The sequence below is a fragment of the Ambystoma mexicanum genome, chromosome 6q, assembly GCF_040938575.1.
Source record: "Ambystoma mexicanum isolate Mex_15411 chromosome 6q, UKY_AmexF1_1, whole genome shotgun sequence".
NCBI lineage: Eukaryota > Metazoa > Chordata > Amphibia > Caudata > Ambystomatidae > Ambystoma > Ambystoma mexicanum.
The window spans coordinates 1,408,443,997-1,408,468,327 of NC_090937.1; the positions used below are offsets into that span (position 1 = coordinate 1,408,443,997).

General features: G+C 49.2%; 1 protein-coding gene across 17 annotated transcripts in view; it reads right to left on the bottom strand.

The window, feature by feature from the left end:
• The window catches only part of LOC138516732 (alpha-adducin-like), a 1,440,750-nt gene that overhangs the window by 1,093,695 nt on the left and 322,724 nt on the right, over positions 1 to 24,331 (bottom strand). For all 17 annotated transcript variants that reach the window (XM_069632078.1, XM_069632071.1, XM_069632077.1 and 14 more), the window contains exon 4: positions 4,288 to 4,439. In XM_069632078.1, the coding sequence (XP_069488179.1) occupies positions 4,288 to 4,439 (152 nt within the window). The remainder of the gene's footprint in view (positions 1 to 4,287; positions 4,440 to 24,331) is intronic.

Below are 24,331 nucleotides of genomic sequence, written 5' to 3' on the forward strand. Positions count from 1 at the left end.
CTCTGAGGGATGTGTAGAAAGGGTAGGCAGTAACCTTGGGCAATTGTTTCCAATGCCCAAGCATCTGAAGTTATAGCCTGCCATTCCGTCAGATGATGAGTTAACCTGCCCCCTACAGGTGTATTGTGTGAAACGGCCTCAGAGTGGTTTGGGGGCGGCTGATGCAGATGCAGAGGGTAAAGAGGCACCTGCTGCTGCTGCGGCCTTAGTACCTTTGACCCGTCCACCTCGGGTGGATCTCCTTTGGCCTCTTTGAGCCGGCTGTCCTCTGCCTTTCCCGAATGCGGAATAATAGAGAAAGGACTTTCCTCTTCCAGAGGTTCCTGAGGGGCGAAAAGAATGTTGGCGGATAGCAGCTCCTAAAGATTTTGCTGCTGCTTTAGAAGTCTGTAACTTTTCCAGACTGTCATCAGCCTTTTTACCGAATAATGAAGAGTCGTCAAAGGGCATATTCAAAAGTCTGGCCTGTACATCTGGAGCAAAGCCCGACTTTCGCAACCACGCATGCCTGCGGATTGTTGTACTTGCCGCCATGGCCCTGCTGATACTGTCAGCAGAATCGATGCCAGTTTGAAGTGATTTGCACATGGCATCCTTGCCATCTTTAATAATGTTAAGGAAGGCTTCCTTTTCCTCTCCTTCGGGTATGCAGTCAGCCGCTGATGAAGCACACTCCCATAGTGTGTGACTGAACATGGCGAGCGTACAGGTGGCGTTGATGGACTTCAACGCCATACTACAGGCAGAGAAAACTTTCTTCGCCATAGAGTCGTACCTCTTGTCATCTCTATCCTCTGGGACAGTAGGGTAAGCGGTCCTACTGCTAGATGAAGTTGCCGCTTGAACCACCAGGCTCTCTGGAGTCGGGTGTTTTGATAAGTATTCAGGGTCAGCAGCCGCTACCCTATACTTGGCTGACAATCTTTTATTGACTGCAGGGATAACTTCGGGAGTTTCCCAATTTGATGCAATTTTCCTTTGTAAGGCTGCATGGAAGGGGAACACCGGGTCCTCCTGTGGGCCTTTGTCTAATATATCTGTTAGGTCGTCCTGCTGAAAAACAGGTGAAGGCGCAGACCAACCCATAAACTCAATAATTCTTGCCATCAGGGTTCTATAGGGTTTTTCGGCATGTTCCCCAGGGTCTAGCTTAACAAATTCCACTTCTGGGGAAGTGTCCAGTCCACTTGCCTCATGTAGTGACTCCTGTAGGTCCTTCAGCCTTCTTTCCTCAGAGGTGAAATCCTCTGCAATAGGCAGTGTGGTCCTCTGTAACCCGAATGTTTCCTGGTCAGAATCTGCCCCCTCTTCATAATTTGAAGAAAGTCCAGGGTACTCTGACCTGTGAAATGGAGTAAAACCCATCTCTAAGGCAGAAGGAGCCAAACTCGTCGTTATTGGACGAGAAAACGTCGATGTCGTTGACGCTGATGTAACAGGCTTCGAAGGCGCCGAAAACGGCGTCGAAAAAACTGGAAGGGGTCTCGAAAAACTCGAGAGGATTGGGATCCTACTCGAGGGCATCGACGGCGGTCTCGGCGTCGTGCCGGAGGCCCTTGAAATCACCGTTGCCTGTGGAGTGGCCTTGGTCCTCTCTTTCATCAGCGCCGGCGTCCACGATGGCGTCGAGTCGATCGAGTGATGCGTCGAGGAACCCTTCGACAACGGCGTCGATGGCGCTGATCCGTGCGTCGAAGGAATCTTCGACGACGAAGACGGTGCCTTCTTACCCGATGGCTCGTGGCGCTCTCGGGTGGAATGTTTCGCCGGGTGCTGCAACTCGCAGCATTTTGATTTTTTGGGTTTTTCACCCGGGGTATCACCCTCAGCTGTTTTCGAGGGGGTCGAGGCTGCGTTCTCGAAGACGCTTAACATTTTCTTTCTGAATTCTTCCCACTCAGTTTGAGAACTGTGTTTAGTGGGACAGGAGACCCTTTCTGGGGACACAGAAGACGACGAGGAATGGGACCTTCGACGTCTCTTTTCTGAGTGTCTTGATCTCGACGAATGGTGGGAGCTGCTTCGAGATCAAGAATGGGAATGTTTTCGACGACGAGGAGACGAATGCCTCGACTCAGCCGACGAAACTTTCGAGGAGGTTTTGGTTGACTTACCTCTCTCGAGCTTCCCCTTGCGCTCCTTAAAGGCTTTCGCCGTCATGGACATGCAGTCCTCACACTCCGAACAATGGTGCTCGGATCCCAAGCAACATAAGCAGATCCTGTGTGGATCCGTTATTGACATTTTTTTACTGCAGTCTCGACATTTCTTGAAGCCGGATCGCAGCGTCGTCGGTTCTGATGAAGAAGCCATTGAGAACGATAAGGTATATTCGAGTAGAAATAGATAGTTAACCTGACTGAACTGAGCAAAGACGTTCCGAGGCCCCACGAAGCGCGGAAAAATGGAACTGAGCAACGGACGCAGCGCGTTACTATTTATGGGCATGGTGACGTCAGCGCCGATACGGTGGCCGTCGAAGGACATCGACTCGGCGGACGTCGACGCGCAGCCGCCTCTACAGTAAACATTTCTGAGGCCAGCAAGCTGGAAACTTATTATCAAAGATAAGGAATACGTCTGAGGACACAATCCCTTCAAAAAACTTTTACTGGTTACATGTGGTATTGGTTCCCTTCAGATGTCCAGCATGACACTTGCACTTGCACTTATACATGTTGGCGAGTAGACTGTGATATTTGTTATGAAGTTGTCTCACTGTATGTAAATAGTTATGGCCATGCTTGCTATTCATAGAGAGCTGGGTGTTCATTGTGTATGATGTAGTATAGTTCAATGTGGAATGTCACAGTGTAATATAGTTCTGAACAGGGTGTCATAGCCTGCCTGTGGCCAGAGAATGTTTACTCTTAATGTTGCTTCCATTACGGTTTGCACTAGCCAGCCAGGTGTAAGGTTGAGCTGGGGGTGTGTACTTCATGACCTGCAATAAAGGTTATTTTATCCCACTGGAAACTGTGTGGGACTATTCCTCAATATTATTATGAACCACTACTGAATGTAGGGGTGTTCTGTCTCTTAATAGACATCACTTAGTGATTTTGGTTGTAAAACACTGATTTATTCCATACCTGTTTAGACATGTGATTGATTGGACATTTTTGTTGCAGAATATTACTTGTTTAGACTTTTGAATGACATGGTTTCATGACTGTGTTCCTTTTCTATTCAAGTGAATATTTATTTTTAGTTTGTCAAAAAAATAAGATTGAACCTTCAAGTACGCACTGCATCTTTTGCACCCATTTAAGACCAGCTCTGGTCCTGTACACTTTTGGAATAGAAGGTCTGTTGCACCTTTACACCAATTGTTCTTTTCAATCTATTTTCCTTTATTTCTTTGGATGACTACAGCATATTCTCATACTGTAGATACATATCTAGAATACTGGGCACAAAATGTTGAGCATTAAATCTGATAATTTGGGAGACATATTTTGAAATGTTTATGTATTCGTTTTTACTCAATGCATAAATATCAGTAAAACAATACTTTACTTTTTACGACTACATTACATGCGTATTTTTTCTGGCTTTTTAACCTCTTTGGAATGATTCATTCATTGTTTAAATTCCTGGTTGACACAGGTAGGTTTCGAATCTTTAACCACCTTGTTATCAACCCGTGGCAGCAGTCTCATGTTTTTGGTATAACAAAAAATTCTATTAGGCTGGGCAAACTACTAATGTGACACACCCTAAATACTTTGCAGCAAGTCCAGGGATTCTAAACTCAAACCCCACTTTCCGAAGACCATAAATAGTTACCATTACACTCATCACACGCAGTAGCTCTGAATTAATTTCTACATTATATTGTAACAATGTTTACCATGTGCTTTGCAAATGTTAATTGACACTTGTGTGTAATTTACCATATATTCAATATTCCTATTCTGCTTCTTTATCACATGATTTTATGTTTTTCTTAATTTTGCTTGTCCGTTTATGTTTCATTGACTTGGGACTTCACTTGATTAATACTTTGCTTATTCTCGGTCCCTGTCCCATTACCTTTGAAAGAATACTGCCTTCCTTTGGTGTTCTGCACTCTGCAAAAGCCTAACAAAAACTACAGCAGCATGCTCAACCCAAAAGTCAAAACATGTGCAGCACATGCTTTCATCCATCAAAGCTAAAATGACGGGAAACAGGTTTGCCAGATACTTTCCATAAAATGGGACATTTTCACTCAATGCGGAAGAAATACAAAATAATACAGTGACCCAATTTGTTTGTATACATCTCTTCTTTGGTCATACTCACAGTTATATGGTTGTAAATGAGCTGAGACCACCCAAAGAGATCGGCCAGTCTGTGAAATGCAGCCAATTTGCATCGAAGTAACTTTTCACCTTTCTCGTAAGCAATAGAATCTGAACCCCTCAGGTCGTTAATGGGTGTTACCATCCCAAGACCTGAAACAAAGGAACACACAACTTTGAATTAAAAAGCAAACATGTTATAAAGATTCTAAGACAAGACAAACATGGCAACATACATAAAACAGGATATGTGGTAAACATAACATTCCTATTGTATTATGTCAACCAAATAGCAAACATAATTGAATACTGTATGTGTATTAACTTTCAAAAGCTGTTTGGGAGGGCGTGGTTTAGCAGCCATGGAATAGGCTGCAAACCCAGTGGGCTCCCGGACACTCGACAATGATCCTGCCGCACATGTTGTGTTAATATATAACTATATGGGAGAGGACCGGAACATGAAACGCATCTATTGAGCCCTTGGCGGCCCAAAACGGATGCGTTGAAGAGAAGATATCGCCTTGGAACGTAAAGGGTCCCCGAGACGAAAGGCGTCAAGATGGCAGACCTGCTGAGACAAAGGGACACGGCACCCGCCACAGAACTCAAGATGGTCTGAAGCGGCTCGCCTAACTGCTGCATCGACCGCGGAGAGTGGGATTGAAGATGGCTCCGGGTGGCTGCATGCACGGTGAGCCGAAGCGCAACATTGTATCAAGCCGGGCGGACACCGAACTATGCATTAATGCGGAGCACAGTCCGGACTACGCGGAACAGGAGAAGCGAAGGGAAGCCTTGCGCACGCCCCATTACAGAGGTGCGATTCTGGGCACGGAAACACTGTGGTCCCAGTACTAATTAAGGCGGCATGGTGAGGAATTCAGGGGAAGCATTGCGAGACCCGACACTGGTCGGTGCCGGCCAGCCCCAGGACGCGCAAGCAACGGAAAGCGGAACAGAGCCCAGAAAAGGCATTACACGGCCGACGGCGCACAGGAGCAGTCAACCCTGTGAAAGGGCGTGAGCCATTGCGGAGGGCTCCCCCCCCCCCAGAACCACAAAGGTTCCAAGGGTGCACAATCGAGCAGCACCACAGGGGCCAGTCTCAGGGTCCGAACAAAAGTTTTTTAAAAAAGAGGAACTAAGACTGTTAGGCAGAAACCTGTGCAGTTCCCTTGGGGAACACTGCAAAAGATTTAAGACTACAGGTAGAGCAGTAAACCCCTTTGGTAGCAGTCTGTACCACCCAGATTTACCTGGTAGCTGTGGCTGAGCAGTCAGACTTCTCTCAAGAAGAGTTAGGCAGTATGCAAAGTATACACAATATGTACCAAAACACAATAGCACAAGCAAACACTGACCAGAGCTTGGTTTCAAAAGTATATAGTTATTTATTTAAAAACACATAAGTTAAAAACACTCTAGCAAAATATAGTAAACACTTCAAACACAGTTATAATGAAAGTAGATTCAATCCTTTCTCCTATCTAGACAACTCTAGGTTAACACCACTTAATTAAAACAGAGGTGAGTGCTTAACGTTAGATGACACTCTAGTAGTTTCCAAGAAAGGGAGAGAAAAAACAGAAATGGGTTAAACACACCACTCTAAGGTCCAGAACACTTGCAATAGGCTCAAAGAAGCACAAAGTCACAGGTGAGCAAAAGTCACTAGGCAGGGCCCACTCTTAGAGTAGCCGGAGCGAAAATGTGCCCAAGATCACACTGTTAGTTAGAGATTCAAAGTCTTGCAAGGAGTCAAAAAGAGTTTAGAGTGGCTCAGAAAGTTTAGCCAAAGTGTCCCAGGCACTCCCAGGTTCGAAAGCCGGGGACTAAATCTACCCCGTACAGTCGGTGGCAAGGGAAGCCAGGCGGAACACAGTACCTTAAGCGGAAAGGATCCTCCAGCGGGGGCAGTTGTTCCAGGCAGCGACAGCAAGGCTCGACGTCGGTCAGGGGAGAAGAATATCTCGCTGAAGAGCAGAAGAGAAAGGTCGTAGCACTGCCCGGGAAGAAACCAGCCGCGGAGTCCTCCGGTTAAAGGGTTGGTACCGACTTTCGTGGTTGGGGTAAAAGTGGTGGGGTTCCGGTTGCCGGGGTGCTTGGCACTGGCAAGGCGGCCACGAGATACCTCGAGAAGCGAAAAGAAGGCGAAAACTGGTTGTCCCCACCAGTCAAGGGAAGGAGCCACTCTGTTAGGAGTTCTCCTCGGTCGTCGGGAAAAGTGGTGAGACGGTTCAGCAGGGCTCCACCGGGTGGTGTCGTCGAAGCAGGTCGGCTCAGCTCTTCCCTCGTCGGATTCTTGGTCCTGTGGCGACTTCTGAAGTCCCAGTCCCCAAAGCCCTGCTTTTATGCAGCAAACCCCCATTCACCCAGCCTAGCTGTCACTCAAACATGCTAAGTGGTGAGCCGGGCGGCTCACCACTTGGGCCAATCAGGACGGAGTGCGACTTGAGTTACCAAGGTAACTCAGTCCAGGGTGCCTAAATCCCCCTCCACCCCTCCTAAGTACCCCAGACAGAGTGGCACCACTTTGGAGGGCTTCTGTGGAGAAGCCCGCCAAAAGTGGAACAAAGGGCTCCACTTTGGGTCAGAGTTACAGAGGCGAACACCAACGCCATTTTAGAATCAAGTTTTGGCAAAAAGTCCCAACCGGAGTTATAAAAATAAATATATAAACCGGCGGTATGTTTAAGGCTACCGTAAATAAATAATTAAATGTGTTAGCCTAAAACAATGGGAAATCCCATAGGGAAATATTCGCGGTCGAATATAAAAAGTAGTTTCCACTGCCACCAGCCAAAACTCGATCAGGGGGGACGGAGACGTGCCCCCTCGACTAACAGACCCTGGGGCAATCGAATTGCCCCAGCCAGTACGTCCACAATATGATGGTTTGTACTGGTTCTGTTCAGGATTCAAGACTAGCAAAGTCTTTGGTGACTTTACATGCCCTGGGAGACAGTAGTCAGTCCCAGGGTATGGAGTCTATGTTGGGGAGTCCCTAGGACACCCCTGGGTCACGGCACAGAGGGTGCTGTGTGACCCACATCACAAAAATACATGAGGCCCTATGGAGTAAAAGACCCCATAGCCCATTCAACACAAGGTTTAACCAAGAAAACACACTTCAACATGTCCAAGAGTGAGGGTAAAAGAGTCTCACTCTTGGCAGGAGAAAAAAATTAAACCCCAGAAATCCAGCAAAGCTGCTGGGGGACTCACTAGGTAGGGAAATTCAGCCTAAACAGAGAATTCTCCCTAACACTCGCCCCCCCCAGACTAAGGGACAGGAGGATTTAATCCACTCCTGGATGAACCTCATACCTCTAGTCGATGATATACATCCTAGAGAGTCCATCAGCATTTTGATGGTGACACCTTGACCTATGTTCAATGGAGAACTCAAAGGTTTTCTTTTGCAAGCTAACGGACCTACAGACCCTTTGAGGAACATCAGTCTTTTTGTTATAGGGGATCTGGTTGACCAGTCCCTCAGAAGTTGGTACAACTTCTGAACCTATGTTAGGCTTTTTCAAGGGGTCCTTATAAAGGATTCCCTTAGATCTAGAGGGGCCTCCAAGGTTCCTCACCACCTCTCTTGTGGGAGCAGGTTGGGTCTTAGGCCTCTTGGTTGGAGGGGTTGGGGTTAGGCAATGTACCTGCTTCCCCTTCCTCTTAGATCTACCCTTACCTATTTTAGGAGTTTCCCCCCTAATATTAGGATTTGAGTTGGGGTCTTCAGTAGAAGGTCCAACAGTCTGAAGGTTTTTGGCCTTAGACTTTTCTTTTCTGGTTTTCCACCAGCACTGAGAATTACCAGTTCTCTCAGGTCCAGATAGGGGCCTAGTTGGTCTATCCACCTCTTCCTCAGAAGCAGGGGGAGTCAGAGACTCTGAGACTAGGGGAACAATGATGGAGCTTGGTTGGGGCGCCCATGTTCCTAGCATACTATCCTGAAATGTGCCTGGGTTAGAGGTCAACTTACTAACACCAGGGCTTGTAGTGGGGTTCTCAGTAGAGGGTCCCACAGGCTTAGAAGGGTCCTTCAAGGTAGCCTGTCTAGCCAATTTGGTTAAGTTCTGCTTCTCCATACTGGGAGGCCTGGGGGTATGTGACACTACTCCTAGAGTTCTTAGGTCATTCCCTAACAGGACCTTCCCAGGTACCTCAGTCTGAACACTGACAGGGATCCTCACTGTCATGTTGTTACACTGAATGAGGGCTGGTAGGATAGGAACCATTTGGACAGGGCCTCCAGACATCTTAGTGGGACCTTTGGGTGCTTTGGCCACATCCTCAGGTTGAAAGAAGCTTTCATCCACTACTGTTCTGCTGGCCCCAGTGTCTCTCCTGGCAGGAGTATCCTGGCCATTGACAAGAACACTGTCCACATAATACACCTTAGAGTTAACAGGTAGGGAGTTATACACAACCCTATTCTGGGGACTAACCAGACCCATAGGCTCTAAGTTTACAGTTGCTTGAAGACCCAAGGGTTCTTCAGCAAAGAGTTCAAAGTGGGCACTAGCCATCTGTACTTCATCCTCAGGAGTGAAGGCTAAGGAGACTGTGCTGATCCCTGCAGGTTTACCCTTGCACTTGGGATCTCCTTTGATATGGTCAGTACCCTGACAGACATAGCATTGTCCAAATGCTCTCTGGAAGGGTGGCTTGTTCTGACCTCCTTCTGGCTTGTGGCCAGAAGGTACAGTAGCCTGACTAGGTTTCCCATGTGGCTTACCCTGGTTATTTTGTGGTTTGGGGCCCTCTTTGGGATAGGAATTATTAGAATTCTCTTTGGAGTCTTTTTTAGGCTGTTTCTCCCCATCCTTCTTCTGAGTTACCCCAGAATCCTTGTGAGTGGCCCTGTTGGCAACCCACAAGTCAGCAGCCTTAGCTAGTTTCCGGGAATCCAATTCCCTGGAATCAGCCAAGTGTTGTCTGAGCTCAGGAGAGCAGGCATCATAAATAGTCTCCAACATAAACAAATTCTTCATACCTTCATAAGTGTTCACCTTGTAACCCTTAATCCATCCCTCTAAGTTTTTCAAACATTCATTCACCCAGGTAGCCCAAGGGGTACCATCATGCTTTTTGAGGCTCCTAAACCTCTTAAGATACTGGGAAGGGGTCTTCCCAAACCTAGCTATCAAAGCTAGTTTCACACATTCATAGTCCTTCCTATCCTCCTCCCCCATCTCCATTACCACATCAGTTGCAACAGGGGGAAGCCTAGAGAACAACCAGGTGAGTAAGTCATTTCCTGTGATGTTCTGGAGCCCATGATTATATTCAAACAGAGACAACCAATCCAACACATCCAACTTAGGCTCATACATACCAACCAATTCTTTAGGCATCCGGGGTCTTTTAGGACTGGAACTTCTAGAGGAGCCAGAGAGAGAAACATTCTCAACAGATAATTTCTTCATTTCTAAGTCATACTTGAGCTCCATTTCCCTTAGCCTTAGTTCTTTGTCAGTTTGAGCATTAAGTTTCTTATACTCCAATTCTAGCTTCATTTTCTCCAGTTCAAAGTACTGAGGACTAAATGTGGGACCTGGTAAAGGTCCAGTAGGCACAGCAGGTAGAGCAGGCAGAGGCCTAGGGGGGACAGTTACAACAGCCTCACCCTCCTCTTCTGACTCTTCCTCAGAAACATCAACATTTTGCTCCATGTTAACTTCAACACTGTCATCTACAGTTGCTGGAGTGGTAGGTTCCTCTGAACCATCACCCAGACTTTGGTTAGCTAACAATCTTTCAATCAGCTCCATTTTCTTGCCCTTAGTCAGGAGATCCTTATGTTTACAGAGCACTCTTAAACAATCAGCAGTTTTGGCTGCAAGGGACTCTTGACTATAGCTTTCTATAACTGACATGTTAGAGGTTTTACTTTTTCAGTGCTAAGCTTTGTGGTTAGTTGCACTAAGGTATCTAAAGCACAAAAAAATGTATACTCAATACAAATCCCACCGCTGTACACCAGTGTTAGGCAGAAACCTGTGCAGTTCCCTTGGGGAACACTGCAAAAGATTTAAGACTACAGGTAGAGCAGTAAACCCCTTTGGTAGCAGTCTGTACCACCCAGATTTACCTGGTAGCTGTGGCTGAGCAGTCAGACTTCTCTCAAGAAGAGTTAGGCAGTATGCAAAGTATACACAATATGTACCAAAACACAATAGCACAAGCAAACACTGACCAGAGCTTGGTTTCAAAAGTATATAGTTATTTATTTAAAAACACATAAGTTAAAAACACTCTAGCAAATTATAGTAAACACTTCAAACACAGTTATAATGAAAGTAGATTCAATCCTTTCTCCTATCTAGACAACTCTAGGTTAACACCACTTAATTAAAACAGAGGTGAGTGCTTAACGTTAGATGACACTCTAGTAGTTTCCAAGAAAGGGAGAGAAAAAACAGAAATGGGTTAAACACACCACTCTAAGGTCCAGAACACTTGCAATAGGCTCAAAGAAGCACAAAGTCACAGGTGAGCAAAAGTCACTAGGCAGGGCCCACTCTTAGAGTAGCCGGAGCGAAAATGTGCCCAAGATCACACTGTTAGTTAGAGATTCAAAGTCTTGCAAGGAGTCAAAAAGAGTTTAGAGTGGCTCAGAAAGTTTAGCCAAAGTGTCCCAGGCACTCCCAGGTTCGAAAGCCGGGGACTAAATCTACCCCGTACAGTCGGTGGCAAGGGAAGCCAGGCGGAACACAGTACCTTAAGCGGAAAGGATCCTCCAGCGGGGGCAGTTGTTCCAGGCAGCGACAGCAAGGCTCGACGTCGGTCAGGGGAGAAGAATATCTCGCTGAAGAGCAGAAGAGAAAGGTCGTAGCACTGCCCGGGAAGAAACCAGCCGCGGAGTCCTCCGGTTAAAGGGTTGGTACCGACTTTCGTGGTTGGGGTAAAAGTGGTGGGGTTCCGGTTGCCGGGGTGCTTGGCACTGGCAAGGCGGCCACGAGATACCTCGAGAAGCGAAAAGAAGGCGAAAACTGGTTGTCCCCACCAGTCAAGGGAAGGAGCCACTCTGTTAGGAGTTCTCCTCGGTCGTCGGGAAAAGTGGTGAGACGGTTCAGCAGGGCTCCACCGGGTGGTGTCGTCGAAGCAGGTCGGCTCAGCTCTTCCCTCGTCGGATTCTTGGTCCTGTGGCGACTTCTGAAGTCCCAGTCCCCAAAGCCCTGCTTTTATGCAGCAAACCCCCATTCACCCAGCCTAGCTGTCACTCAAACATGCTAAGTGGTGAGCCGGGCGGCTCACCACTTGGGCCAATCAGGACGGAGTGCGACTTGAGTTACCAAGGTAACTCAGTCCAGGGTGCCTAAATCCCCCTCCACCCCTCCTAAGTACCCCAGACAGAGTGGCACCACTTTGGAGGGCTTCTGTGGAGAAGCCCGCCAAAAGTGGAACAAAGGGCTCCACTTTGGGTCAGAGTTACAGAGGCGAACACCAACGCCATTTTAGAATCAAGTTTTGGCAAAAAGTCCCAACCGGAGTTATAAAAATAAATATATAAACCGGCGGTATGTTTAAGGCTACCGTAAATAAATAATTAAATGTGTTAGCCTAAAACAATGGGAAATCCCATAGGGAAATATTCGCGGTCGAATATAAAAAGTAGTTTCCACTGCCACCAGCCAAAACTCGATCAGGGGGGACGGAGACGTGCCCCCTCGACTAACAGACCCTGGGGCAATCGAATTGCCCCAGCCAGTACGTCCACAATATGATGGTTTGTACTGGTTCTGTTCAGGATTCAAGACTAGCAAAGTCTTTGGTGACTTTACATGCCCTGGGAGACAGTAGTCAGTCCCAGGGTATGGAGTCTATGTTGGGGAGTCCCTAGGACACCCCTGGGTCACGGCACAGAGGGTGCTGTGTGACCCACATCACAAAAATACATGAGGCCCTATGGAGTAAAAGACCCCATAGCCCATTCAACACAAGGTTTAACCAAGAAAACACACTTCAACATGTCCAAGAGTGAGGGTAAAAGAGTCTCACTCTTGGCAGGAGAAAAAAATTAAACCCCAGAAATCCAGCAAAGCTGCTGGGGGACTCACTAGGTAGGGAAATTCAGCCTAAACAGAGAATTCTCCCTAACAAAGACCCAGGGGGCCGTAGTCAATGGTCTGTCTGGGAACATGTAAACAATACAAGGGCCATGCACAGTCTACCACAGTAGTGAGACAAGAAGCAAGGTAGCTTAATGGCCCCCCCAGAATCACTACAGAGTTAGTGTATGCCAAGAGGACACAGCGAGACCCTCATTGAGGACCTGAACAGAGCTGAAAACTGGGTGGCGCCGGCCAGACTTAAGACCTGCATGCAACAGAAGAGGCCGAGTGCCCATAATTTGATCCAGGGGGAGCCCGGGTGCACACAACGGAGCAGCATTACAAAGGCCAGTCCTAGGGCTCAGACAGTAGCAACAAGAGGCGAAAACAAGACCCGGGGTGACGCGACCAAAAGATGGACTGGTGACATTGGAACCACACACAGTACTGCCAGACAGATAACCAGGTACAGAAGTGCTCAGAGGCCCAACGGGGCAGCGTTCTAGGAACAAACACTGTAGGAACACACCGCAGACCACTAAATGCGCACTGGAGGAGAGCCTGTGAGACTTCACATTAAGCCGACGAATCCAGCAAAATAGAAGCAGGGCACCAAGGCAGCAACCAAATAACTGCTCCACCGGAAACACCAAATACATACAGCAGGAAGCCAGGGGCATAACAAGGAAAATCGCAGTGCTAAGGACACAAGACCCTGCGCGGCAAGGAGCCATCTGGAGGCATCAGAAATGATGGCGCAAAAGGGTGGCAAGACCAAAGGAAAGCAACCAACAATGGACATCTTCACTAAGCCACCACAATCCCTGACCACAACAGCACAAGTGAAACCTGGCCGGCAAGACATGCCGGTACTGCCGCAGGAAGACCAATTGATCCTGCAGGCCATCATGGACATGAAATCCTCGTGGAACACCACAATAGCGGACCACAGAGCGGCACTGGAATTCAAGATCGATGCAGTGGGTGTGGACATCAACCTCCTGAGACATGATGTCAGGGCACTAGCGGAGCGCACGAGTAGCCTTGAGAGCGCAGTGAAAACCAACATGGAGGTGGGCATCACCAACACCAAAGAGGTCCACATACTTAAACAACAAGTGCGTAACTTGGAAAACCGTGCTGAGGAAGCAGAGGGGCGTGCAAGGCGCAACAACATCCGCGTGGTGGGACTGCCGGAAGGTGAAGAGGGAATGAACCCTACAGAATACGTGGAAAATATGCTGACCCAGAAATTGGAGCCGTTAAGCTCTCTCAAGGGTTTACGATCGAACAAGCACACAGGGCCTTGGCAAGGAGGCTGCCACCCGGAGCACCCCCGCGAGCAAGCATCGCAAAAATCCTAAACTACAAAGACAGAGAAAAGATCCTAATTTTTTTTCGAAAAGGCGGAACAATAACCCGAGCGGCGGCGACAGTCACAGTGTATCAGGACTACACCATGCGGGTGCAGAGACAGCGCTTCTGCTATGTAGCATTGAAGAGACGGCTGAGGGCGGCAGGATTCAAATACATGCTGATGTACCCCGCAAAGCTAAAGATCTTACATAAGGGCAAAGCACACTTTTTTTTAAGATCCAGAGGAGGCAACGAACTGTTTGCACATCCATGGCTGCCCAGGCGCGGAGGCTGGATCGGAGAGAGGCGGACAGGATAAATTAATCAACGCCATATTAAAATTCTGATGTGGGGATACAGGTAGCCGGGGAATGTAACGGAGACACACCGGTCGTGCCATTGGGCCTAGATAATAGGGATTTAATATACATACTCAACATGAGGACTTGTATGGTCTGAAGTACAATGGTCTGAACAGTAAGCTAAGAATGATTAATAGGCGGCACACTATAGTTTAAAGGGAGACCCACAGACAAAGCAGGACCTACCCCTGATAGTTTGAGTAGGTAATTTGCCAGTAGGGCGGTATCCTCCCGCTGTGCACCAAGTATTGGCTGTAGCCAAGAAAGGGGCTAGATGTGGGATAGCCTGAGATCCAAAGATGGAGCTGGGAATCCGTTGGGGATGATGGAAGGGGAGGAGGGGAGACAGTTGTGGACAGGATAGGCGGAGGAAGGAGGCAGCTGGGAAGCAGGGAGTAGTTAGAGGTGTGTTTGGGTTTGAGAGAGGGAAGTGGGATGGGGAGGGATCAACCAAGAGGACACAGGAGCTCAACAAGGAAGGTCCACAATCACAACTAAATCTGTACAGGAAAAGGTGGGGGAGTAGGGTAGGTGGAGTAGGATATAGCTGAAATGGGGGACCTTAGAATTGTGACCTGGAATGTACGCGGGTTAAATACCTATCTAAAGCGCAACAAAGTTATGATGTACTTACGCCGGCAGAAGATAGATATAGCAATGTTACAGGAAACCCACTTAACTAAAGAGAAACTAGAGTTAATGAAGAGGAAGTGTAAAGGGACCATACTAGGCGCCACAAACTCAGTATACGCTAGGGAGGTCCTTATATGGATTGCGCCCCACGTCCCGTTTAAACTGTTGCAACAGGAGGTAAGAGAAGAGGGGAGAATGGTGCTAGTGAAAGGGATGGTGGGCAATAAAATCATCAACCTAGTTTATATATTCCCCGAACAACAACACTGCATCTTATTTCAGAAATGTGTATACCATTGTTAGCCATTACATGGAAGGAGCGGTCATAATAGGAGGGGACCTCAACTGTACAATAGACCCCAAGATGGATAGGTCAGATGACAAAATAACCAAGCTCAACCCTGCTGCGAGGGCCCTGACCATACTCATACGAGACTTCCAGCTCACTGACATATGGAGGAAGCTCCACCCCAATAGTAAGGGGTATTCACATTATGCTGCCCCATATGATTTATACACCAGGTTAATCTATATACTAGTGTCTGGCTCCATGGTGGAAGAGATCAAAGAGGCAGAGTATAAAGCAGCAGTACTATCTGACCATACGCCACTGTTGGTGACATGGCAGATTTTGTCGCCCAGGCCTAGGATCCCGACATGGAAACTTCGGGCAGAAGCACTGAGGGATACCATATTCAGGGAAGACCTAAGAAAAGCGTTACAGGAATACTTCGAAATAAATGGGGGAAGCGTTGCATCAGCGGGTACACTCTGGGACGCATTGACGGTATTAATTAGGTGGGCTGCAATATCCAAGTCAACTCGGCTGTTGCGGGCATAACAACAGAACTGCAAACCACAGAAAAGGAGATTGAGGCTAAAATGCAAGAGAGACCAGACACCCCAGAAAACACTGAGGCGATAAGACACCTAACCAAAAAATGTAAATCCCACTGGGAGAGATTATGTAACCTCAACTATAGGAAATGTATAGAAAGACAACATGCGGAAGGGGATAAACCAGGCAGATTATTAGCCTGGTTGTGTAAAAGTGAGACCCCGAGACAGGTGTTCCGGGAGATGCGCAGCGAGGATGGCGCGCTCAAGGACACACAAGAAGGAGTAAATGAGTGCTTCCAGAGATACTATCGTAAATTGTATGCTGATACAACAGAAGTAGAAGAAATAGATGCAAATGAAGTGCTGGAGGACATCATCCTTCCCAGGTTAGAGATAACCGATAGAGAACGACTTGAGGCACCACTGCAATTGGAGGAACCTGGGTATGTAATCCGTAACCTACCCACCAATAAGGCGCCGGGGGCCGATGGCCTCCCAAGTGAATTTGATAAGACGTATATGGCAGACCTGCTTCCACCAATGTTGGCCATGTTAAATGAGGCATTTGAATGGGGTAGGCTGCCGGAGACTTTGAGAGAAGCGGTCATCGCTCTGCTCCTCAAACCGGGCAAAATAGACACTGATTGTGGAACCTACAGACCGTTATCGAAATTAAATCAGGACAGCACGATCCTTACCGCGGTGATGGCAAACAGATTGAAAGCATTGATAAGTGCCCCGAAACACCACGACCATAGGATATGTACCCAAGCGGAGCATTTCTGATAATCTCAGGAGGTTGCACCATGTTATAGACCAGACCACAGGAAACTCCCAAGAACTAGCGATAGTCTCATTAGAAGCAGGCAAGGCTTTTGACTCTGTTAAATAGTCCTGGCTACTAGCGGTCCTAAAGAAGTTCAGGATAGGACTGGTGTATCTACAATGGGTGAAGTTATTATAAAGTGCGCCGATTGCTAGAGTCCAGACTGGGCCGGTGATATCAGAAAGATGGACATTAGGCCGGGGAAGTAGACAGGGCTGCCCTTGGTCCCCCGATGCTGTTCATCTTAGCACTAGAGCCCCTGGCGGCATACCTCAGATATCAGCACAGTGAGGTTGGCATTACAACGAAAGGCGGACAGCACTTGATATCACTGTATGCTGATGACATGCTGTTGTATCTAAAATACCCGGACGAAAACATACAATACATACTAGAGGTATTAGATTGATATGCACTAATATCGGGTAGAACGATAAACCCATGGAAGCCCATGATATTCCCACTAGGGAGATATATAGGAATACCTCAAGACAGGTTGCCTGTGTTACAGACTGAATGGGTGGTAGACACCTTCAGATACCTGGGGATAAATGTATACCACGATGCTAGAGAGGAACATAGGAATAATACAGAGCAAGCAGTGGTAGGGAGTCAACGCAGTATGACATTCTGGACAAGGCCACCCTTAACCATGATGGGGAGAACGGCATTGCTTAAAATGATAGTATTGCCCAGGCTGCTAGACAACTTTGCAAATGTCCCGTATCTGATACCCAAACGCTTTTTAAATAAAATCTACAATATCTGTAGAGGGTTCATCTGGCAGAATACCAGAAACCGGGTAGCCCTATGGAAATTACAAAACCCACATGAATTAAACTGCGGGTATTAAACTGCCCAATTTTGAGGTGTGTTACCTAGCGGGCCAATTACAATATGTAGCCAGATGGCTCTCCGAAGACACCACCTCAGAATCGAGACTATTGAGGGCGGAATGCATGCCATACTTCTTAAATGAATGGATGTGGGTAATGGAACCCCCGAAAAAAGCGGGAGAGTGGCGCTTCTGACCCTGGGTAGGAAGATCTGGCATAGGACCTGTGGATTGCTGGTAAGGACGCTGTGCTCCCCGCAAATCCTTCTGGTGACATTAAAGGGGATAGATGATCAATTGAGACGTGCCATAAGGGAACACTGGGAGCCGGTGGGGGTGACAACAGTAGGGGATGTGTGGCAAGGAGATGGCAGAATAGAGTTGGATAGCTTAAGAGAGAACACATGCCTACATAGCGGGCAGTATATCACGTATGAGAGGCTGGTGGCAATATTGAAAAAGGCATGGTCAGAAGTAGAATTGACCCAGCAACCAGACAAGGCCATAGAAATGTTCCAAACGGTGTCAGACGGGGGTCATGAGGTCTCCAGAATATACGAAATACTGATGTCTAAAGTGGGAAAGGAGGTGGTTCAGACGAGGCGGGACTAGGAAGAAGAAAGCGGGGAAGCAAAAAGTGATGGGCTATGGGAAAGGGCACAAGAGTATCACAGAAAAGTGTCACGGAATGCCCGTTTAAAACAGATTCAGTTGTATATTACTCAGAGCATATATGACCCCCAAGAGAATTGCCAAGTTCACAAACGTGACTACACAGCGATGCCCGAAATGTGGGGTAGAAAATGCTGGGATGTTACACATGTTCTGGGCTTGTCCCGAAATTGAGAGATATTGGAAGGAAATAGCAGACCGACTGGCCTCAAAGGGGATTGAATTGGTGGTAGACTCCCTGTGGGCATGCATGGTGGGGGGCTTCCCTAGACTGCGCAAACTCAAGCATGTGTGCAAACTGAAAGACCTGGCTTATATTTTAGCAAAAAGAAGGATAGCCATGGTGTGGAAAGCTCAGGCGAGACCCAGTGTGTATACCTGGTGGAGGGACCTTTTGCAGTGGGCCGAGGCTGAAACAGTGGTCTGGGGGGAGGCTGCATGTAGAGGAGGGGAAGAGGAAACAGAGTCACTGATGGTGTGGCAACATCTAATCGCATCTCTGTCAGGCCTGGGACCCGAACAATTGCACACGGATAGCTCCCTGGATTATGGAGAAGAAGAGACAGTTGTGGACTAGCGGACTATGTTGGCCTTTTTGGAGCGACTTTAAAGAAGGGGATGGGAAGGAAAAGCGAGGTGTTGGGGTTTGAGTAGTTTATGCACCAGGTTAAGGTGCACTGTTTGTTTGAAATGAAACCAATAAAAGGTTTACAAAAAAAAATAACTTTCAAAAGCAGTTTAGGTTCCAAAGTAGAAAACTATCTAAAATGACATTTTGCTAATTTGACAATAGGAGTATTAGCACAAATAAAAATTACTTTACCAAAGTAGAACCAAATTCACATTTCAACTTAGCACAGCTAAAAAAGGATGTTAAGATGAGCTACAACATAAAACAGTGAAGTTTGAATTTTGACTATACAAACTTTGTATTAAGAGGAACAAGTTACTTTCTTACCTGGTAACGTTCTTTCGATGGGATGGTCCGACGACGTATTCCATATCTATGACATGTAATCACCACAGCTGTGCTGCTTCTGAAACTTTTTTCGGCGTCTGCGTCCTGCGTCGATGACGTCGATGCGCCGTCGTCGCGGACCTCCTCCGACGTCCGACGTCATCCGATGTGATAAGTAGGACGCACGACGCCCGTAGCCTCAGTTGTAGTTTTTTCCCCCAGAACGTGTGACATTAGTCAACTGCCAGTCAGACACAAAGCCTTGCTGAACGTAAGCTGCAATCGCAAAAGAAATTCTGCAGTGGGGAAGGCAGGGCGGGAGCGATATGGAATACGTCATCGGACCAGCCCAATCGAAAGAACGTTACCAGGTAAGAAAGTAACTTGTTCTTCGAGGGGATTGGATCCTCCGACGTATTCCATATCTATGACAGACTCCCAAAGCAGTACCAGATCAAGGAGGAGGGAACAAATTTAGAATCAAAATTTAGAATTGCCAATCAAATAGCAGAGCAAAGGACCGCCTTGCCAAAGGCCAGATCCTGTCCTCGGATGGAATCGAGGGAATAGTGACGTACAAATGTATGTACTTAAGCCCAGGTGGCTGCATCACAGATGTTGCGAATAGGAACCCCGCTCTGCAGGGCAGTAGATGCAGCCATACCCCTGGTAGAATGGGCCCGCAAGCCAGCCGGTGGGTCCTTACCCGCCAAGCGGTAACACTCCGAGATGGCCAAAATAATCCAGCGAGACAGTCTGTTTCGTCACAGCTTGCCCCAAACGCTTTCCAGCGTAACCAATAAAGAGTTGATCATCCACTCTGACCCGGGACATGCGTGAACATAAAAGCTTAAAGCTCTCCTAGGATCATGCCCATGGAGCCTCTCCTCTTCCTTACCAGGATGCGGAGGAGGATAGAATGTTGGAAGAACAACCTTCTGGGCCAAATGAAATTCCGTCACTACCTTCGGAAGAAAAGAAGGACGAACTCTAAGGACAACCCTGTCCTTGTGAAATACAGTGAAGGGTGGCTTAACTGAAAGTGCCTGTAACTCACTCACTCTGCGAGCAGAAGTAACCGCAACTAAAACACAGTTTTCAGAGTTAACAGCCTCAAAGGGCAAGAATGTAAAGGCTCAAACGGAGCACCCGTAAGAAACTTAAGAACAAGGTTTAAATCCCAACTGGGCACCAGGAAAGGTGACGGAGGGAACACATTAGTGAGCCCTTTCAGAAACTGTGAAATTAAAGGGATTTTAAAGTAAGAACACTCTTCAGACGAGCGCTTAAAGATGGACAGCGCACCAGGTAACCTTTAATGGTACCCACTTGCAAGCCCCTGTGGTCCAAAGAAAGTAAAAAGGACAGAACCATGGGGATGTCACATACAAAAGGATCCACATTCTGAACTCTGCACCAGTCGCTGAACTTACGGCAACGGTACAGAGACTTTGTTGCTGGCCTTCGGGCCAAAAGCAACACCTCCATCACGTCTTCAGGAAGGTCCCAATCCTTATACCTCAACCTTTCAGAAGCCAAGCGTGAAGGTTGAGGGATCTGACCTCTGGATGGAGAACCTGACCTCCCTCCCGTGAGAGCAGATCGTCTCGGTAGGGAAGACGATGTGGAGGGCAGATGGACAAGTCGAGAAGGTCCGGGTACCACGTCCTCCGAGCCCACGCCGGAGCAATGAGGATCATTCAGGAACCCAACTTCCGTAACCTCCGCAGCACTTGCGGGATGACGGGGACTGGAGGAAACACGTACAGCAGCGGGAATGACCACTCCACCACGAACGCGTCTCCTAAGGCTCCTTTTGGAGGGAATTCCCGCGAGCAAAACCTTTCGCACTTCCGGTTGACACTGGAGGCGAAGAGATCCACTTGAGGGATCCCCCAAAGGGCGAAGATCTCCAGGAGAATCTCCTGAGCCAACTCCCACTCGTGAGAGATCGCGCTCTGCCTGCTCAGAGCGTCCGCCGCCACGTTTTCGTCTCCGTCCAGATGAACTGCAGAGATCGAAACTTCCTGCTGGATGGCCCAGAACTCGAGCTGCATCGCCTCCCTGCACAGAGGAAGTGACCCTGCCCCCCCTTTTTGTTGAGGTAGTGCATGGCCACTGTGTTGTCCGTCAGGATCAGGACATTCTTTCCTCGCACAGTCGGCAGAAAAGCCTTCAGGGCTAGCCTGACGGCCCTCAGCTCCAACAGATTGATATGGAGTCTGGTCTCCGACGGAGGCCAACGACCGCTGACTGTCAGCCCGTTGGCATGAGCTCCCCATCCCGTGAGGGATGCATCCGTCACGATCGTCACTTCCGGCCAGGGAAGCCAAAATGGAGCCCCCTTCATCAAGTTGCCTTCGACCGCCCACCACAGAAGGTCCCGGGCGACCGAGGGCGGCACCTGAACCGGGTCCGACATTCTGCCGGAGGACTGCGACCATTGCGTCTTGAGTGCCCACTGCAAAGATCTCATCCGCAGGCGAGCCTCTGGCACCAGAAGAATGCAGGATGCCATGAGGCCGAGCAACCTCAAGAACTCGAACACTGGGAGCGTCTGGGCATGCTGAAACTTGTGCACCATCTGCTGAATGTGAAGAGCCCTCACCTGGGGAGGAAAACACTGCCCCAGGGAAGTGTCGAGCACTGCTCTGATGTACTGGAGCCGCTGTGTTGGCGTCAAATGGGACTTCTTTAAATTGAGGGAGAAGCCCAGCCTGTGAAGGGAGTGGCAGGTGACAGACAGATGATCCAGGACTTGCTCGGGAGAGCTCCCCCTGATCAACCAATCGTCCAGGTAGGAGTAGACGTGAATCCCCCCTTGCCTGAGATGCGCTGCCACCACCACCATGAGCTTGGTGAAAACCCTCGGCGGATGTCAATCCGAACGGCAGGACCCGAAACTGAAAGTGCGAGTCGCCAACCGCGAACCTCAGGTACTTCTTGTACTTCGGATGGATCGGCACATGGAAGTAAGCATCCTTGAGGTCAAGTGACACCAACCAGTCCTGAAGCTGAAGGGCCTGGAGGACTTGAGAGAGAGTAACCATCTTGAACTTGTCCTTCCTGAGGAGTTTGTTCAAACCGCGCAAGTCCATGATGGGTCTCAATCCCCCGTCTTTCTTCGAAATCAAAAAATAAGCGGAATACCATCCCATGATCCTCTCCGCTACAGGCACCAGTTCTATGGCGCCTTTCTCCAGCAGGGCTTGAATTTCCTGCGCAAGGAGCGGATCCGGACTCTGCAAAGAGAGGTTCCCCGGTGGATTGTCGCGAGGCCTGTGCCGAAAGGGAAGACAGTAGCCGTGGGTTATGATCTCCAGAACCCACACATCTGAAGTAATGGCTTGCCACTCTACAAGATGCTGTGCCAGCCTTCCCCCAACCGGCGAACCATGGGACATGGCCTCATGACTGAGTGGGAGCGGCCACGGCGTTACCTGAGGGCAAAGAGGCAACACGGGTACCCTGTCCTCCACCTCTGGTACCTCTGCGTTGGCCTCTTTGACTGCCAGCTCCTCTTGCTTTACTGAAGGACGAGTAATAGCGAAAGGAACCACCCCTCCACTGCTGTTCCCTCGGACGAAAAGGCAGAGGTTGGCGAACTGCAGCGCCCAACGACTTCGCTGCAGCTTTCGAGGTCTGCAACCTCTCAAGGCTCTCGTCAGCCTTGCCGCCAAAAAGGTGTTCACCGTCAAAGGGCATGTTGAGGAGCCGAGACTGCACATCAGGAGCAAAACCCGACTTCCGCAACCACGCAAACCTGCGTATGACGGTGCTCGCCGCCATGGACCTACTGACGCATTCAGCTAACTCCAAACCCGACTGAACGGACTCACACATGGCATCCATACCATCCTGGACCATAGCAAGGAAACCATCCCGTTCGTCCCCTTCGGGAATATGTTCAGCCGCAAACGCAACACAGTTCCACAGAGTGTGTGTGAAACGAGACAAGGCACAAATGGAGTTGGCCGCCTGAAGCGCCATTCCACCAGAACAAAACACTTTCTTCGCCCAGCCATCAAAACGTTTGTCGTCCCTATCAGGAGGGATGGTAGGGTACGACGCCTGCTTTGCCGGGGCCGTCTGCACCACCAAACTCTCAGGAGTAGGGTGCCTGGTCAAGTAGCAGGGGTCGCTACTGGCTGGACGGTATTTTGCCCACCGCCGGGAGACTCTCCGGAGCAGTCCAAGCCGCCGCCACCCTTCTCTGTAAAGCCATATGGAACGGCAGTACCGGATCAGTTGGGGGACCAACATCAAGGATGTCCGTCAGATCATCCTGCACAAACTCCCCTGGGGGAGCAGACCATCCCAAGTACTCAGAAACCCTAGCCATAAGGTGCCGGTACGAGGAATCGGCATGAGAGCCAGGCTCAGGCCTACAAACACCACCTCCGGAGAGGTGTCCAGTCCACTGGCATCATGCAGTGACTGTCTCAAATCGTCAAACTGACTATGGCCCGAGACAATTTCATCTGGAACCTAACTAGGAACCAGGCCATCAGAATCCTCATCCGCCTCTGAAATATAGTCCAGGTGGCGAAAAGAAGGCACCCGAGAGTGCTTGCTCTTAACCAGAGCCTTCCTAGGGGGTTCTCCCGTGCCACGGGGTACCTCCGACACGAAAGGCGTCGATGGCATCGGTGCCGAGAGGATCGGCGTCGAGGAAATCGGCGCCGACGTCAGATGCAGCGCCTCCAGCAACAGCGCTGTCGACACAGCCCTCGAAGCCGGAGCCCCGAGCGTGTCCCTCAACAACCTGAGCGTCAACGGCATTGACGACTTCCTCGGAGCTGGAGCCTCGAGAAAGCCTGTCGACGCCCTCGACGCCTCAGACGTCGATGTCTTCCTCGAAGACCTCACAGGTGCATGCGGTCTCGAACGCGTCGAGGACCGGGACCTGGAACGGGTACGTCGAGAACGAGTCTCCTTGTCCGAACGGGACCTCTCCCGTGACTCGTGCCGACCACTCTTGCGAGCGGTGTCTCTCGACCTCTCACGACCGACCCCACTCAGGGGCGCGGACGGAATAGTACCCTGCGACTCAAGAATCGCCAGCATTTTCTTCCCGAAGGAAGCCCATTCCTCCGGCATCGCACGGCTGGTGGGGTAAGCGACGTGCCGGGCAGAGTCCTCCGAAGAGGACCTGGAAGACGACCGGTGCCGGCGCTTCCGAGAATGCCTCGAAGAGGGTGAGGAGTGGCGAGACCGACTCCTAGAAGGAGACCCACGAGACTTCCGACGATGACGCGGAGAGTCACCCCTCGAATCATCCGTCGAAAGCCCCGCAGACTTCGACTTCCTGGGCTTGGACACCCGACCTACCGACAACTTCTTCTTACGTTCGCGTAAGGCTTTGGACGTGAGCGACTGGCAGTCGATACAGTCATCTGTGTCGTGGGCCTCCCCGAGGCACCAGAGGCAGGCGTCGTGCGGGTCCGTCACCGACATCTTGGACCCACACTCCCCGCACTTCTTGAAACCCGGACGC